The sequence below is a fragment of the Typopeltis vanoorti genome, chromosome 16 (assembly GCF_054136105.1).
Source record: "Typopeltis vanoorti isolate ZY-2024b chromosome 16, IOZ_Tvanoo_1.0, whole genome shotgun sequence".
NCBI lineage: Eukaryota > Metazoa > Arthropoda > Arachnida > Uropygi > Thelyphonidae > Typopeltis > Typopeltis vanoorti.
In genome coordinates this window covers 46657237-46675682 of record NC_143564.1, presented here as the reverse complement: position 1 = coordinate 46675682, position 18446 = coordinate 46657237, and the positions used below count along the sequence as shown (strand labels likewise).

The 18446-nt window shown below is 34.5% G+C and overlaps 1 protein-coding gene across 2 annotated transcripts in view; it reads left to right on the top strand.

The window, feature by feature from the left end:
- The window catches only part of rictor (rapamycin-insensitive companion of Tor), a 955009-nt gene that overhangs the window by 620666 nt on the left and 315897 nt on the right, over nucleotides 1–18446 (top strand). For both annotated transcript variants that reach the window (XM_090406113.1, XM_090406114.1), the window contains exon 21: nucleotides 14147–14302. In XM_090406113.1, coding sequence (XP_090262239.1) covers nucleotides 14147–14302 — 156 coding nt within the window. The remainder of the gene's footprint in view (nucleotides 1–14146; nucleotides 14303–18446) is intronic.

The following is an 18446-nucleotide window of genomic DNA, read 5'->3' as shown; positions in this document are numbered from 1 at the left end:
GCGCCACTCTATCCTTAGATAAGTCTATATGAATTAGTAAGATTAATTCAAAATTAGTTAGCAGTCTTTTCACTCATTCAGGCCGATGGTATTTATTTTCTTTCCTTCTGGGATTCCCGCTAGATCCGAATTTTTGTGAACGGTGCAGTAAAAAGAAATTCAGGCAAACACAATATTTAAATTAACAAACAAAACATTTAATATATGGTTATATAACAAAATACATGTATTCCACTTTTAAATATGATAACTCAGTCAAGCTAGTACATCAGGTCAAGTCATTCACAATAAATCAATCTTTCAAACTTTCACATACAATTTCACAGTTTCAGAATCACAAAGTTCCTATACTCAACTTATTACAATAGAAATTCTTATTTAAACAGTTTCCTTGTGTCTCTCAGCTACACTCTACGATTAACTCATAACAGGAACTAACCACGGTAGATATCATTTCAATGTCTATAGTTTCAACTCTCAGCCTCGATGGTAAGCTACAGTTAATGTTACAAACAGCGCAACGGAACTAATACTTATCAATTTGCGCTGTTTGTAACATTAACTAATGTGACTGTCCTTACCAGAAATAATCTTCAGTACTTCCAATATTTTGTGAGCACACTTTCAGTTTGTATTTATCATACTTGCGAAACACATTTATAAAAATTCTCCAAGGTTATAACTAAGCCTTATTAATCGCGCTTCAAAACTCCAGATAAAAACTATAAGGTACATTAATTATTCTTATTTTTCATTCATCAACTAGTTTAACTCCGTACAATTCCTTTTTTCGTAGTATAGAAATAAATCGTAATTGTAGACTGACTGGATTTATTCAGAATTCTTCTTTGAATGTCCAGTTCTCTAATTATCCGATTACGGCAATAATTTCCTTTATTACTACGGCTGACTTTGCTCTCAGCCAACTATAAGATTCACTTATGGAAAAAATATCTACTCAATTCTACCCTAAGAACCTTTTAATTACATCTACTTCTTTAGTTTACTTCCTTGCTACCTTATAGTTCCAAAGTTCCGTTCCGACCCTCACTTACAACTACGTATCTGTTTTTCTCTCTTCTCCACAAACTCTCCCTTCACACGCGCCCGTTTATTTTCACGCGTCTCCATGACAACCGATAGACGTAAACATTCTCGCGAATGTTACATTACGCTATACAACTATATTGAGTTATTACATAACATTAAGCTTTCACAAAAGGAATAAATAGAATGATCACATTTCAATAAATGCGCAGTTAAACTACAAATATAGGTTCTTACAATATTGACATAACAATAAATAAAACAGCTTAATAACATTTAATACAGAATCTATTTACCATTAACACATTTCTTTGATCAAGCAATTAAATATTTGACATAATTAAGGTAGTTACACAATATCAATTATAATTTATGTTATTTACATTAAATAATATCTACAAATATAGTTCTTATGACGGAAAATCATGTTGGATTCTGAATCAAACAACATTTATTCTATTTTCTACATAATTAGAATCCAACAAAGGCTTACTCTTCCTCTGAAAAATTTTTCCTTAAAGAAAAATTTTTCACTCTAAACCTTTAGGTGGTGGAATCAGATTTCTACTACTCTCCTTTTTTTTGGGGGGGAGGTCTTAGGTTATACCTTGTTTGGATGAAACTCCGTCCTGTGTTTTCTACAACGCATGTACTATCTTCTACAACTTCTCGGTCTTTACTTAGATTCTTACTGTCATTACATTTGACTGTAGTATAACTTCTACTTTGGTGATTGATTCTTCTGGTTTTGCTTCTGTAATTATTTAAGTCCTTATAATTGTCTCCTCTTCTCATATTCTTAGTTCTGATATGCAAAGCTGATATCTCAGTAAAATTAATCTCAGCTGGTAATTGATTCTCAGTACAAATCTCTTGCTCAGAATCAGATACTTGAAGTTTTGATGTCAAGTCAGTGTCAAGTTGAATAACAGGCTGATCAAGTATAGTAGAGCTTAAATCAGTATTTTTCACAACTTGTTTGTCTACAGATGATTGCATCTTATCAGGTCGTTCTTCTTGATTAGGCACACAAAATCTTCTTGTTAGTTGTCTTGTTCCTGTGCACTCAGAGTTATTGTTTTTTTTAACACGTATTCTTCTATTCAATATGGATATTTGACCTGTGGAAAAGTCACAAGAGAAGTGATGCTTCTCCATAAAATTTGTTCCTAATATTATGTGAGCATTTAAGCTAGGAGAGAAAGGGACTATCAGTAGATCTTGATATACACAGAGGTTGATGCCAGGTATATAAATTTGTACACAAACTTTTTCATATGCTGTAGATCTCGAATTAGAAAGAGTGGAAATTCTTACAGGTCTCCTTAAATTGGTGACATCCTTCCATAATCTATCTCTTAACATTAGGAAATAATGCTTACTGATGATTGAGGCATTACAACCTGTGTCAAATAGAATGTTACAATTATGACCTTTGACACATCCTGTAACCTTCATCATTAACTCTCTTGATCTAGGGAAATTTTGAGCTTTATTATATGTTCTATGAGAAATATGTCCAAAATTAGAGTTTCTTCTGCTGTTAGAGTAGTTTCGTTTATTAAAGTAGCAATTCCTAGCGATGTGACCAATCTTGTTGCAATTAAAACATTTGGGAGGATCTCCATCATCTCTGAGAAATTTTCTCCTTGTCTGAGCTTGAGGATCAATGGGAATTTGCTGTCGAACATTCTCCAGGGCTTCCACTACTCTATCCAATTTAGCCAATATTGGTTTATTTTGCTTCTCAACCTCCAGTTTGACAACTTTACTAATATGTTCCGCTGTGGGATTGAAATTTTCTTGAAATCCTACAGTCATTTCTGTCAATTTTTTTATTACTTCATCTAATTTATTCTTCATTGGCTGTTGCAATTTTTCTACTTCCTGGTGAACAATGTCTTTTACTTCCTTAAATAATTTCTTGTTGGTTTGTTCTTTTGTGTCGGACATACAGTTTTGATCAATAGGATTCTCTCTAATGATTTTCCTGTCATCTTCTTTCTTTCTATTCTCTTCTGAGGATTTATTCACTCCTATGGAACAATCAGTTGTTTCTACTATGTTTACATGGCCAATATTAGATGAAAGGCAAAGGTCTCCAATCATTTGTTCCTTTTCCTTGACAGCTATAAGACATTCCTCTAGTGAGGTTATCTTCTTCTTATAGGCTGTCTCCCTCAGTTCTTGTCTGACACCTTGTCTAAATTGTTGATAAACTGCCCAATCCAAATGAGGTTTGTCTTCATTGGATACATTTAAACTTTCAGAGAGAGTTAGTAATCGATTGTAGAAGTCACCAACACATTCTTTGTCCTTTTGTATAATCCTCTGTAGCTTCCACAAATTTGGTCCAACACTCCTCCGTTTACAAAACTGAGATAGCAAGACTTCCTTAAATTTCTTGTATTCAAATGTTTCCTTAAGTACAGGAGATGAAAAAAAATATGTCTTAGCTTTACCAATTAGTTTGTTTCTAAGTAATACCAACAATTGAAAGTCTGTCCAACCTGCTGTTTCTCTGAGTTTCTCAACATAAGTAAAAAAAAGATAATACATCATCAGAGTCTTCTCCTGAAAATTGAGGAATTACTTGTTGGGGGTTCATACTTCTAAAAAATTCACTGTCTTCCATCTCTGAATTTGAAGTAAGAGCCATTGTGATAAATGGAGTATTAATTTAATATAATATAATCCTTTAATTTCAAAAAAAAAAAAAAACTTTATCTTTGCCTGATTTCTGATTACAACCAGTTCATTGTGATTTATTCAATTTACTTTCTAAATTTTCAAGGAGCAATTCCACAATTATTATTACCAAGTTAAATTAAATCTGTTAATCTACAGCTGTTAAATTACTTTTTATCAATTAAATCACATCCTGCCGACTGCGCCATTTGTCGTGACGTTCTATTTTCATGTTATGTTCTAAATCCGCCATCTTGCTAAAAGTCACTTTTATAAAATAAAGGAAAACTAATTGCAAATTAATCACTGATCTAAGGGTAGAGAAATTTCTATTATACTGCGCCACTCTATCCTTAGATAAGTCTATATGAATTAGTAAGATTAATTCAAAATTAGTTAGCAGTCTTTTCACTCATTCAGGCCGATGGTATTTATTTTCTTTCCTTCTGGGATTCCCGCTAAATCCGAATTTTTGTGAACGGTGCAGTAAAAAGAAATTCAGGCAAACACAATATTTAAATTAACAAACAAAACATTTAATATATGGTTATATAACAAAATACATGTATTCCACTTTTAAATATGATAACTCAGTCAAGCTAGTACATCAGGTCAAGTCATTCACAATAAATCAATCTTTCAAACTTTCACATACAATTTCACAGTTTCAGAATCACAAAGTTCCTATACTCAACTTATTACAATAGAAATTCTTATTTAAACAGTTTCCTTGTGTCTCTCAGCTACACTCTACGATTAACTCATAACAGGAACTAACCACGGTAGATATCATTTCAATGTCTATAGTTTCAACTCTCAGCCTCGATGGTAAGCTACAGTTAATGTTACAAACAGCGCAACGGAACTAATACTTAAATCTTCATACACTGAAATAAACTAATGTGACTGTCCTTACCAGAAATAATCTTCAGTACTTCCAATATTTTGTGAGCACACTTTCAGTTTGTATTTATCATACTTGCGAAACACATTTATAAAAATTCTCCAAGGTTATAACTAAGCCTTATTAATCGCGCTTCAAAACTCCAGATAAAAACTATAAGGTACATTAATTATTCTTATTTTTCATTCATCAACTAGTTTAACTCCGTACAATTCCTTTTTTCGTAGTATAGAAATAAATCGTAATTGTAGACTGACTGGATTTATTCAGAATTCTTCTTTGAATGTCCAGTTCTCTAATTATCCGATTACGGCAATAATTTCCTTTATTACTACGGCTGACTTTGCTTTCAGCCAACTATAAGATTCACTTATGGAAAAAATATCTACTCAATTCTTCCCTAAGAACCTTTTAATTACATCTACTTCTTTAGTTTACTTCCTTGCTACCTTATAGTTCCAAAGTTCCGTTCCGACCCTCACTTACAACTACGTATCTGTTTTTCTCTCTTCTCCACAAACTCTCCCTTCACACACGCCCGTTTATTTTCACGCGTCTCCATGACAACCGATAGACGTAAACATTCTCGCGAATGTTACATTACGCTATACAACTATATTGAGTTATTACATAACATTAAGCTTTCACAAAAGGAATAAATAGAATGATCACATTTCAATAAATGCGCAGTTAAACTACAAATATAGGTTCTTACAATATTGACATAACAATAAATAAAACAGCTTAATAACATTTAATACAGAATCTATTTACCATTAACACATTTCTTTGATCAAGCAATTAAATATTTGACATAATTAAGGTAGTTACACAATATCAATTATAATTTATGTTATTTACATTAAATAATATCTACAAATATAGTTCTTATGACGGAAAATCATGTTGGATTCTGAATCAAACAACATTTATTCTATTTTCTACATAATTAGAATCCAACACCAGTATATTCTATCAAAAGCCTTAGCAAAATCCAAAAGTATCATAGTGTATCTATTCCCCCTTGTCTAGTTCAATAACAAGATTATTATAGAATGTGAGCAAGTTGCTAAATCATGACCTTTCCTTAGTAAACCCATGTTGTTCATTGCTAAGTAGAGATTCACTGTCAACCTATTTCTGAATGTGAGCCCTAACCAATTTTTCCAAAATCTTCACCACCACTCCTGAGATAAATTACTCAACAGTTAGATACATCAGTCATTGCACCACCCTTTCGCAATGGGATTACCATACATTATTTCCATTCCTGCAGAATCTTCCCTGTTCTGAGACTCAAATTATATAGCCTGGTCAAAGGAATAGCCAATTCAGTTGAACACACCTTTAGCACCTGTGCTGATATCCCATCAGTTCTTACTGGTGAATTGTTATTCAGTGTGTGCAACAGCTTTAATACCTCTTCATTCAGTGAAGCAGTAGCAGTGAACTCAATGTTGCATACACCAAGTTTATAGCTTTAAGCAAAATAGGCTTTCATTAGTTGAACAACCTCTTCTGCATCTGTCACCCTCACACCATCTGCATTCAGAAGAGTTATTCTTTCATATTCATTCTTTCTTTTACTTGCAGCATATCGATAGAATTTTTGTGGGTTGTCCTTAGCTTGCAGAGACAGTTTCTTTTCATACTCAGACTTAGCTTTCCATACATCAGTTGTGACTATTCTAGCCTGCTGCTTATAATTTTCATAATAGAAATCATTCTTATGTACCACATGGTATACCTTCCACACATCATCCATTTCTTACGAATCTCTTGCTTAATAAGATTACACATCCATTTGACTCCTACCCATTTATTTTTTGAACTCTCAGGGTACATTCTGATATTGCATATTTAAGTATTTTTTAAATGCTTTCTATACTGTCGATATGTTAATAGGAATATTTTTATGATTTTTTTTCCTTACTGAACTTCTTTTTATACTCCTTTTTACATTTGTTTCTACACACCTTTAAGATTTGTTTTGATATACTGATTTTTATACCTATTTATGTTACTTTTATTACCTTGTCTGCTGACACAGTATGATCATAGCTATCCTTGTGCCATTAAACCCAAAACAAAGAAACAGTTTTCTCATACCATGGCAGCGGACTTAGTCATAATCTTCCAGTAAGACATGTTATGTTTTAATGGCATTCAAAACATGGATTTATAATCTTCCATTGAAATAATAGTAATAATATTGTTATTATTATTTATATGGGCACTGCATTGGCTCTTCTGAGATTAGTCAAAAGACTCATCTCAATAGACCCACTCTATTCATTAACACAGTACCTATCATACATCTCCTTAAATCTATTCACCGTTGGGACACTCACAACCACCTCTGGCAATCCATCCCGCTCATTCACCACTCTCCAAGTAAAAAACCTAGCCCACACACTTACTAACCACACTCTTAGACAACTTCCAAGTGTGAAACCTTGTTTTCCTCCTACTCCCCCATGTATTGAAAATTTCTTCTGTGTCAATTTTATAGTATCCCTTTAGTAACATAAAGTTTCTGTCATATCCCCTCTTCCCCACCTGTCAGCTAAACTCTGCAACCCATACACCCTCAATCTATCTTCATAGGAAACATTCCACAGACCTGTCACCATCTTGGTCACTCATCTCTGAATTCTCTCCTACACCTCTCGATTTCCAAGAAACACAAGTGACCAAATCTGTACACAGTCATCAACATGTGGCTGAATCATAGCCTTATAAAGAGGGATAATAAGCTCCCTATGTTTGTTCTTCAACATCCAAGTAGTCATCTGAGCTATTTTGCCATCTCTTGCAATATGTTCTCTGAATTTCAAATCTCTATCCAGCATTACCCCTGGATTCCTAGCCTCATTAATTTTCTGTAAACTAGTACCATCAATATGATATGAAGTCTGTATTCTTTTCATCTTGAAGTGCATTACCTAAATTTTACAACATTGAATTGACAGCTGGTGTCCTTTGCCTGCACAGCTAATTTATTTAAATCATCCTGTAAGATATTTGCATCACCTTTATCAGTTATTGTCCCCCCCCCCCAGTTTTGCATCATCGGGGAACAACTGAATATCCTCCACCTTCAAATCTTCTTCTATATAAATAAAAAGAAATTAAAAAAAAAAAGGAATTGAACGATTGCCAAAGGAAAACTAAAAGTCTCAAAACGTTTTAAGCTCCTCTGTAGCACAATTGGAAGAACAACGGTACGTTGCGCCCTTCGATTGGAAAAGGCCCAAGTTCGATTCTCGTCATGATGGGAGGAATCTTTATATGGACGTTTTTAATCGATGGTGAGTTAACCATTCTCATACGGTGGTAGCAGGGTTTTTCTCCCGGAAACTCGGGGGTTTTTCATCCTGCATACAGACAAATTGGCCCTTCAGAACACACGCAATTTACAGACAAAAAAGAAACTAGCTGTGGTGGTGTTGGGCGGTAGATGGTGCTGATGTTGATGATTAGTAGTAGAGGTTTGATGTAGTGGTGGAGACAGAGAGTTGTACTATAGGTGTCCTCTTGCGGTGAGTCTTCGGATTCCTTGAAGGTGTCATGAATAATGATAATAATATCATTAATTTACAAATTGAAGAGCAGTGGTCCCAGTACAGAGCCCCCAGGGTTCTGTACTCTAGTCATCCTGATTTGCCTTGATTCCAGTTCATTGTACACCACCCTGTGATGTCTATATATCACCCCCCCCCCCATTCATGCCACCAGCCATTCCCATTTGCTCCAAATTATGTGATAATTTTCCATGCTGGATTCTGTCTAGTTCCTTTGTCCAGCAGTATCATGGTAGCCATTTCCTTTACCCATTTCTGCTGTCACCTTATAAAATGTGTACACATTACTAAGGTAGGACTTGCCTTTTACAAAGCCATGCTTCCCACTATAAAGTATCATATGTCTATCCAACCATTCCTGAATTTTACTTTTAACCAACTTTTCCAATCCCTGTTCCAGAGATACTAATTGTTCTGCAATTTCTTGGAGCCACCTTTATATAATGGAAATATCTTACCCTCTTTCCTCTCCCTTGGAACCCTGGCAGAGCTGAGGCTTAGATTAAACAACTTTGTCAGAGGTACTGCCAGTTCACTTGCACATTCTCGTAGCACACAAGCAGACAAACTGTCCAGGCCCACTGCTGCATTCACAATGATATTTTTCAATAAACTGAGTACCTCCAGTTCATCTGTGTCAGTGCACACATCAGTCTCTGTCACCTCAGTAACTGCAAAGTTACCACCTGGATGATATACTCTTGCATAGTGATCACTTCGTAACTGAACATTTCTTCCTTCTGTCACTTTCCTACCGTCAGAACTGAGTAAAGTTATCATTCCATAATTATTCTTTCTCTTACTTGCTATGTAGCGAAAAAACGTTTTTTGTGGTTTACTTTGGCCTGGTTAGCTAATTTTCTCTCAAAATCTGATTTAGCCTTCTTGACTATACTGGCTGCCCTTCTTGCTTGTGCTTTATACTGCTCATGGGCATGCAGATCACTTTGTTGTTTATATTCCTTCCACAATGCTTTTTTTTTTTTTTTTTTTTCAGCTCCTGCTTTATATTACTAGTCATTCACTTAGTCCTTACCTGGTTTATCCTCCTGACCCCAGGTATATGCACTCTGATACTGCCTCACTGGAACATCCTTGACCACTTCCCATGCACTAATTACATTCATTCCATGTAGTTTCTTATGCCATGCACTTCTCCAAGTTGCCTCATAAGTTTGTCTTAATCTCCAGCTTTGTAGTTCTGCATAAACCCTTTCTTGACTGAAATTTCCACATATTCAGCAACCTCCCAAGACAAGACTGCATGGTCACTTTCCCCGATCAGAGGTAGAGTTGCTACTGCAGGTTATGGTTAGATTTTCTGATGCTGTTACCAGATCCAACACTCTCAAATCCCTGGTCCCTTCTGTCACATGCATGCTGTTTCAGGTAATTATCACTAAATAACTGCATAAATTTCATTCCCATTTTTCCAAATGCCCTTTTCTCCTTCTAATCTATATCACGATAGTGAAAAGTCTCTCATGATAATTCCTCAGTCTGCACTCATTGTGCTAATCTGCTGATTCATGTTGTCCACATTTTCTTCTGGATCTCCAGGTGTATAGCAGCAACCAACAATAATATTTTGTCCTATTGACTTCTATCTCACACTAGACAGCCTCAAATGAGCCCCATTTCCATCAGATCTATAATCTTTACAATCTTCCTTAACTTCTGTTTTTTTTTTTTTTTTGGTTGAAGTTTTTCAGCTATCATTAGTAATACTCCCCTCTTCCTTCTGCCCTGTTTCTTCTATCTTCTCTGAAAATAGAATATCCATTACATTCTATCCCTATAACTACATCATTCTTTGACAATCAGGTCTCACTGATGCCAATAAATTTTGACCAAGTTGAGCTGACTGATGTTAAAAACTTCTCTCCTTAATTTCTGATATTTCAGGCATTCGTGTACAAGCATCCCTGGGCCACAATTATCCTTACATAATATCATTATCTGCCCATTCAGATTTGAAATCTGGGAAACTGCACCCAGCTCTTCATAATCTGCACTCATACTTATCTATCCCAGAGGTGGCTAGATACATGCTTGATCACTTCCCCCCCAATATCTGTAGTTTCCCTGTTTTGCACTTCCAGTCTCTCACTGAACAACACTTTCTTTAAGCACCTAACTACAAAACCCATTTAAGTGCAGTCCATCATATGCATATACAAGTCTTACGTCCATTAAATGCACTCCATACATCTATAAATTGCACCCTTTTCCTCTTGCATAATCTTCTCATTGACAATCCATGGCCCTTCTTTTCAGTTCTGCCCTATCATACCGAGGCAGAAGACTCGCAATCTTTACTTTCTTACACTTCATTTTTGCATATGGACATCAAGCAAGCAGTGTTTGCTATATTTAATCCACTGTGGACAGTTAGGAAGTTAATAGCCTTGCTATTCTTTTTGTGATTCTGGTAACTCTGTCATTGCTACCTTTTAAATCATTCATCCCACTGAAATAATTAGCTCCTTCATTTACATTCTAACAGCATTAGTGGCATCTCTCATCTTAATATATATATATCAAATGTGATTTCATCAAGCCCTTCCCCCCATGTGAGACATCTCTTCATGGTGGAGAGAACCTCATAGATGGTACTGACCCTTTTAATTTTCCTCTTCTTTGCTTTTCTTCTCATATTCTTTGCTCTAATTCTAGATCTTTTTTTTTTTTTTTTTTACTATCTTGTATTCTTGAGCACTATGACTAGGATTCAAACCACTACCACATTGTTTGCCATGTGGTGTAAGCCTTCAACATCCAGAAAGGGACATCCTAGTAGTCTTCTACTGCTTTGGCTTCTACTTTGGAAAGATGGGGGGCTCCTGGATGAAATGAATTAGCTAAGATGATTTGGCTAGTCAGCTTGCCTGCAAGTGTCAGTGGCATTGCTGAAGTCTGCTAACATATGATTTGAGGGAGAAGTCAAAGGCTTGCTGTAGTGCTAGTCTAGCATCCTGAGTAACTTTAACACTCCACTTGAGTGCACAGCCATTGCATACCAGAGAGTTAGTGTCCATGTGTGGCTCTGTGTTGGTGAGGAACTCTGCTGCTGAACAAAAAAAAAAAACCCTTAAACAAGAATCCATCCTCAAATTTTTCTGGGACCTTAACAATGCCTCAACCAACTACAAATACAGTAGATACATCATTCATGGCAGAAGTAAGGAAAAAAGATGGCATATGATGCTGTTTATGTACCAGTGTTTCTCATTATCCATGCAGCAGGTGAAAGCGAATAGGAAAATGCCAGCCTTCTTTATTCAGAAGAGTTTAGGACTGGCAGGAATGTAGCTAAGAAACTACATTCTGGTGATATTCTTATGGAAATTTTTTAACATTTGCATTTTTGTACATAACATGTTTACTAATTTATCTCTTTATTTCTTCTTATTAATACCTTGCTTTCTGCTGTAACGTTTGGTTTGGTGCAGTATGACCTTTGCTGTTCTTGTGCCAATAAACCATAAACTTTTAATCAACTAACCAGTTATCATGCCTCTCGTCCATTGCTCATCCCTCTCTCTCTCTCTCCACATGTGTGTGTGTGTCCTACTTTTCCTTTCTCTTGCTTTTGTCTCTCTTTTTCTCTTTTCTCTGTTGTGCTACTTCTATCACACATTTTTCCAATTGCCTAAGTTCATGCTTTATTCTGTGAAAGATACTATATTGCATTCTCTCTCTCTCTCTCATTACGTTCACCTAATGACTATCTATAGATCTACTATGGTGTTATTCTTATTATGGTCAATTTTTCTCACCTTCATTCCTATCCACACTCACATATTCTTGTCGATTATCTATAATGCCCACCATTCAACTCTCTCTCTCTCTTTTATGTGATTCACACTTCTGGTTCTTACTTATAAAACACTTCCTACTCATTTTTCAATTAACTTTACTTTCAACCCACAAACTATTCCCCTTCATTAGTAAGTACATTTCACACAACCATATCTCACAAAATCTCTTATATTGGACTCTTTCAACCATGACCTCTTGATATCTTGGGCACTGAAATAGTAATATTCTAGTAATATTGGTATCTAGTAGCATATGCTTTATGAACAAACAGCATGAAGAATATAAATCTAAACTAAATCTTACACAAATTATAATAGAGTATTACTAGAGTTTTTTTACAAAAGAATTTTATCCTTTCAGAACACTTAATCATGATTTTTTTCTCATACTTCCTTATAATATTGCTCATCTTTATAAAGAATTAAGTTTATAGCCAGTTTGATAAAGTTAGCCAATTCATAAAGTTCAAGACATTGTATTATACTATGGCACTGAGCGACAACAGTCCTTCTGTTGTCCATCATTGCTGTTTTCATGATGTTTATATTCTGTGTTATTTCCAAACCTGATGGTTTGGAAAGAACATATAATACAAAAAAAAAAAAAAAAAAGTTGAACTATTTTCAAATCTTTTTGCCTACATTCTCTAACAGTAGAGGCTGGCTTTTTATTATTATTATTATTATTATTATTTCTTCTTTTCCAAGGCTGCTGCTTTAACTTCTTTTGTCTACCACAGAGTTCTCACTTTTTATCCTTGTAGACAACTTTATATGCTTTTCTCCCTGATCAGCCAGTGTTTACTTAACGAATTCACACTTGTTTCTAAGTTTTGGTTCTTGTTTTTACACTCCTTCACTTTTTTTGATCCAGTATTAATTATGCATGTGAGTCTGTAGCTCATTCCTTGACTGATTATTTTCAAAACATTTGCATTTCATTACTCGTTATTGTCATCACTAGGTTGTGGTCACTACTGTTTCAATACTATTTATTTAAGGCCAAGTATGTGAAAAAAATAAATTGTATTACTTATTCCTAGTGTTTGTTGTGTTAATTAAAACAAACCTCTCATGGCATAAGTATCTTTTAAACAGCTGTCTAAAGTGCTTGCTATCATATTTAACACAGTAAGATTTCTTGTGTTTGTTCTGTTCACATGAATTTATTTGTGTTTTATGTTTGAACAGTGCTATTAATAACTGGTTCATATTCTGAATAGAAATCTGTAGGCACTCATCATTATTGTTACACCTCCTCTTTTTTTTTTTTTTTTAATTATTTCTTTTCAGAACAGTTATGTACTTCTGGGATTGATTTTTACTTTTCTCTACTAATACATTCCATGATGTCAAATGCATATATACGTTATTGTTTAATTTCTCATGAGTAATTTACCCTCCTCACTCTTCTTGAAATTAGTTCTCATTACTCTTCGTGCTTATTATTATTATTTGACACCTCCAGGGAGTCCAAGGACTCGTTGAGGATTGAATACTGTAGTTGTTTTCTCTCTCTCTCTTTATCCTTAGTATCTGAATAAATCATCTTATGATTTGAAAGGATTTTATTTGTTTTGATTTTAATTTCAGGAAGATGATTTCTCTGATAACAGATGGAATTAGAGAAATATTACCAGATGGTGGTAATAACAGTAGTACTATTAGATGGAATAAAAAAAAATATTAGCCAAATAGCAATACTTACTATCCATCTATTATGGCAATCTTTATTGTCATTAGATTTATATGAAATCATGTTCTTACTATATTTGTCAATTATCATCAAACTACAAAAGGCTTTTTTTGGTAATGAATATCTGCCACACTTCATTACAAAGGCCTTTAAAGTTGAATAAGGTGAATGAAAAAAAAGTTTTAGGCCTGTTTACTTGGACATTGGCTAATGCTGGTATTTTTGGACAGTGAAATTAATGGCATGACATATCTTTTTAACACCTGATTTGAATTGGTAATAAATGAATGTCTTATGCCAAGGTAATAGATATCATTTCATCTCATATATATATATATATCCATTTTACACTGCTGTATGTGTTTGAGCAGTAGACATATACTTTTTCATTACCTTCTCTTCATAGGAAAATTTAGAAACACTAGTGTCCTTAAGGCCTTCACTTTTGCACATTGGAGATAGAGGACTGCTGCTGCTGCTTAGATTCCTTTCAGTTCCTAGTGGTTTTAAATTCTTAAAAGATACAAACTTTCTTGATCATGAACTTCAGAGGTGGCATAAGGTAATACTGATTTGATTATCTGATTATAATTTAGGTCATTGTTTTTGAGCAGCTTGAAATTATTTATTTGGTTACATTAATTAATAAATCAAAACAGTATGATCACATTAACTTTATATAAAAACTAATGGCAAATTTTCTGTGGCTGCATTAAATGATGGAAACTTTTCATGCATCTGATTGCAAGAAGTTATGGAAACGACTGACAAATTTTCTAGGAAGGGAGAAATTCTAGTTTCTCCCCTCCTATATGAGGGTGGTCTGAAAATTTCTTGACCTAACAATGAAAAAATGAATTTTTTATAATTTTAAAATAATTTTTATTTTTCAATATAATCTCCCTTAAGACTAGTACATTTATTCCGGCGATGCTCCAGTGCCATTATCCGATCCCTGTAGTGGTTCTCAATAAGATCAGCAAAATACCCCTCTACAGCTGCAATCACCTCTTGATTCAAAGAAAAACGTCCCAGTGAGGAAGAGTTTTAATTTTGGGAAGAGACAGAAGTCAGAGAAAGCCAAATCGAGGGAATAGGATGGATTTCCAACAATTCATAGTGCAGATCCATTAATTTTCCCATTGCAACACTTTTGTCGTGTTGCAATAGGAAAATTAATGGAAAAAAAAAAAAATCATCTTTCATCAGCACAATACATTGTCCTGATGAAAGATGATTTTTTTCTTCTGCAAACCGGGTCTTTTCTCACGAATTTTTTCGTCTAGACTGGTGAAAAGATCGGAATAATATTCCCCGGTTATTGTTTTACCCTTTTCAAGATAATTAATAAACAAAATGCCTTTAGCATCCTAAAATGCTGATGCCATGACCTTTCCTGCTGATGAAACCGACTTTGTCTTCTTTGATCACTGAACAACCGGCTTCTGTCCACTGTTTTGACTGCTATTTGGATTCTGATGTGTAATGGTGAATCCAAGTCTCATCCATAGTAATAAATCAACGCACAAAATCAGTTTTTTTCTTGTTAAAATGCTCCAAGCACTGTTCAGAGATTTTCATGCGAGTGCATTTTTGATCAGCTGTGAACAAGCACAGCACCCATCTTGCACAAAGTTTTCATTTGCAATTCTTTATGGAAAATATCTTACACGTTCTTTTGAAATGCCTATAGTCTCAGCAATTTCACGCACTTTGACTTGCCGATCATCCAATACCACATCGTGCACTTGATCAATGATTTCTGGTGTTGTTACACTTTTTGGATGTCCTTTACGTCGATCATCTTCACGGCTGGTACAACAGCCACGTTTAAACTTGGCAGCCCATTTCTTAATTGTCAAAAACGAAAGAGAAAAGTGCCAATCAACTTTTATGAATTTCGAATGAATTTCTTTTGGCATTAAACCTTCTTTTACAAAGAATTTTATAACTGCACAATACTCAGTTTTATTCATTTCAAGGGATACAGACAACACTTTTGCTTCAGAGAGCTGTATAAAACAAACTACTTGATAGAATGACTTGCAATTTCACATGGATGCTTATAACAGATGTACCAACTTAGAAAAAAAAAAATCTTGCCAGTAGTGTTGCTATCCATGGTCAAGGCCGAGAACTTTTCATACTACCCTCATATATGCCATATTACTGCATGTATTTACAAAGACCATCCAATTAAAACAATCATCACCTGAATTCTGCAACCCATAGACTAGGATGTTATTGCTGTCTTCAAAGCATATTATTTGAGGAAGAATACTTTTGCTCATGCTTCTGCTGTTGAGAGTGGGAAAATCCAAAGTCTCTGATATAATATCAGAGACTTTGGGAGGAATATAATAAATTATATTGTACAAAGAATATAGGTGCATTATGGATAGATGTGACAGTGGAGTGGATGATAAACGGTATAAAGTTTGGAAGAAGCTTCTAGAAATATATGTTTATACATTCACAGGATTTCACAGTCTTGTGAGAGACTGGTAACAAGATTATGCTACTTGCTGATGAGGCGGAAGTTGATAATGAAGATGCAGAGCAGTTGGTAGAATCTGTGGAAGAAGAGGTCTCAAGTGAAGACGTTATAGAGTTAGAAACACAGATAGATTTAAAAAAATGAGAAGAGAGAAAAAAAGCAGAACAAGAAGAAAAAGAAAACTGAGTTTACAGAAAAAACTGCTGATAAGACACTTCAGTTGTTTGAGGAAGAAACGATTAGGGAAGTCTTTAATGGTAATAAATGCAAAGATATAATATCAGTGAAATTGGTATTCTGTGGATGTGCACCGCACAACTAACACACTCTGAATATTCGTCCCTGGTTCATATAGTGATTTCTGACTTACAACTTTTTAAACTTAGGGTGGGGATCATCGGAATGGAACATCACTGTAGGTCATGGACTGATTATATCAGTCTTATATTATTCTCCAAAGAATGGATACAGATACCAATTTTTATAAAAATTGATAAACTATGTTTTCTGATTACTTTTTTTTTGCAATTTAAAGCATGGTACACTTCATATTATCATGTGGTATACAATATTAGGATGCTATGATACAATATGCTGTATTATAAATTTAAAAAAAAGTTTTTTTTTTTTTTCTCATATGCATCCAATTCTTGATCATTTAAAAAAGTTGTTCAGAAAAGAAAAGTTGAAGGATGTTCTTTTGTACAGTTCTAAAATGATGTTTGAGCACATGTTTCTTTCTAGATTTGAATTTTCTTGGCTGCTTTAAGGGTCATGTGTGCATAGTAAGGAATGTCTCTAAAGAAGATCTTCTGATATTCCATTATTAGAATATTAGACAGTTTGTCTAATATTGTCTAATATTCACCTTCTTGTGGTGCATCCCATTATTAGATTTAAATTTGGATACAAACAAACAAAGTTGGTCTTGAACTAGCTGCCTGAATTACATTCTGTACTGGCTTGAATATAAATATAAATGGTAGTAGAACCAATGGAATAAGTAAAGAATTACCATGTTGACATAATTGGTGTCGGATCAAACGTTGCCCCAGGTTTAAATCTTCTTTTATTAGTCTTCTCTGTTACTTCTTCTTTCTCATCCATCATATGACAGGTTGAGTCCCCCTACAAACAAATCTTTGCCATCTGGCTTTATCTCTGGCCATTTCTGTCATCTCTCTGAAGCCTGATAATTGTGACTTCTTCTTCAAAAACAGTAGCCGAGTTCTTTTTGGTCTGTTTCTTGATCATCTTCCTCCAATGATCCATTCAAGACTGTATTTGATAATCTCTTCAAGGACATTCTCTGCAGATGTCCAAACCATCTCAAGTGCTGTTTAATAATTAGAGCCATAATATCTTCTCTATAGTTTAATTAATGCTTGATGTACTCATTTGTTTTGTGTTCTGACCAGTGAGTCTTATTTATTTTGCTTAAGCATTTCATTTTGAATGCTCTGATTTTTTTTGTATTTCTTTCTGATTGAGTCTCTCTGTCTTGGCTCCATATGTTGCTGAAGGTATAATAATGGTTTTATAGAGTTTTAGTTTGAGGCTTTTTGAAATGCTGTTATTTTTCCATATATTTCATATTTTGTCATATTTCCATATTACCCTTCCCTTAATGCATAGCATCATACATGTCCGCACAGAGATGTGCTTTGAATTATGGGAGATACTAAGACAATAGTGATGAAAGCTTGGTCCACCTTTACCACGAGTTGCCTCAGTCCTGAAGATACTTCAGGTGCAAACTTTGTTTATTTACACTTGGATAAAGGATTAAACTAAATTTGTTATAGACCATCCTTTGTTAAGACTGTATTTTACTGTTTTCTGTATTGTTGAGTAATGAAGACTGCTCAGTTATATAAATTGCTTATTTAAGTTAAGGGATATTACATCCCATATTGTTTCATAGCCGAATAAGAAACTCAGAGTTTCATGCCAAATATAGTAAATATATAAAGTTCGACGAGTCCAAGCGTAAGCAAATACCTGGATAGTGTTACAACTGACCCTTTAGGGTGTGCAACACTGAGGGAACTCATGGTAAGGGTGGAGCAAGCTCCAATCACTATTCTTGATATTTCCCCATAATGTGAAATCCAGCTCCTAGGAGCTGTATTACTGTTCTACATTATGAGTGAGAGAAGGTCACTATGTAGATCATAATGTAGAGCAGTAATACAGCCCCTAGAATCAT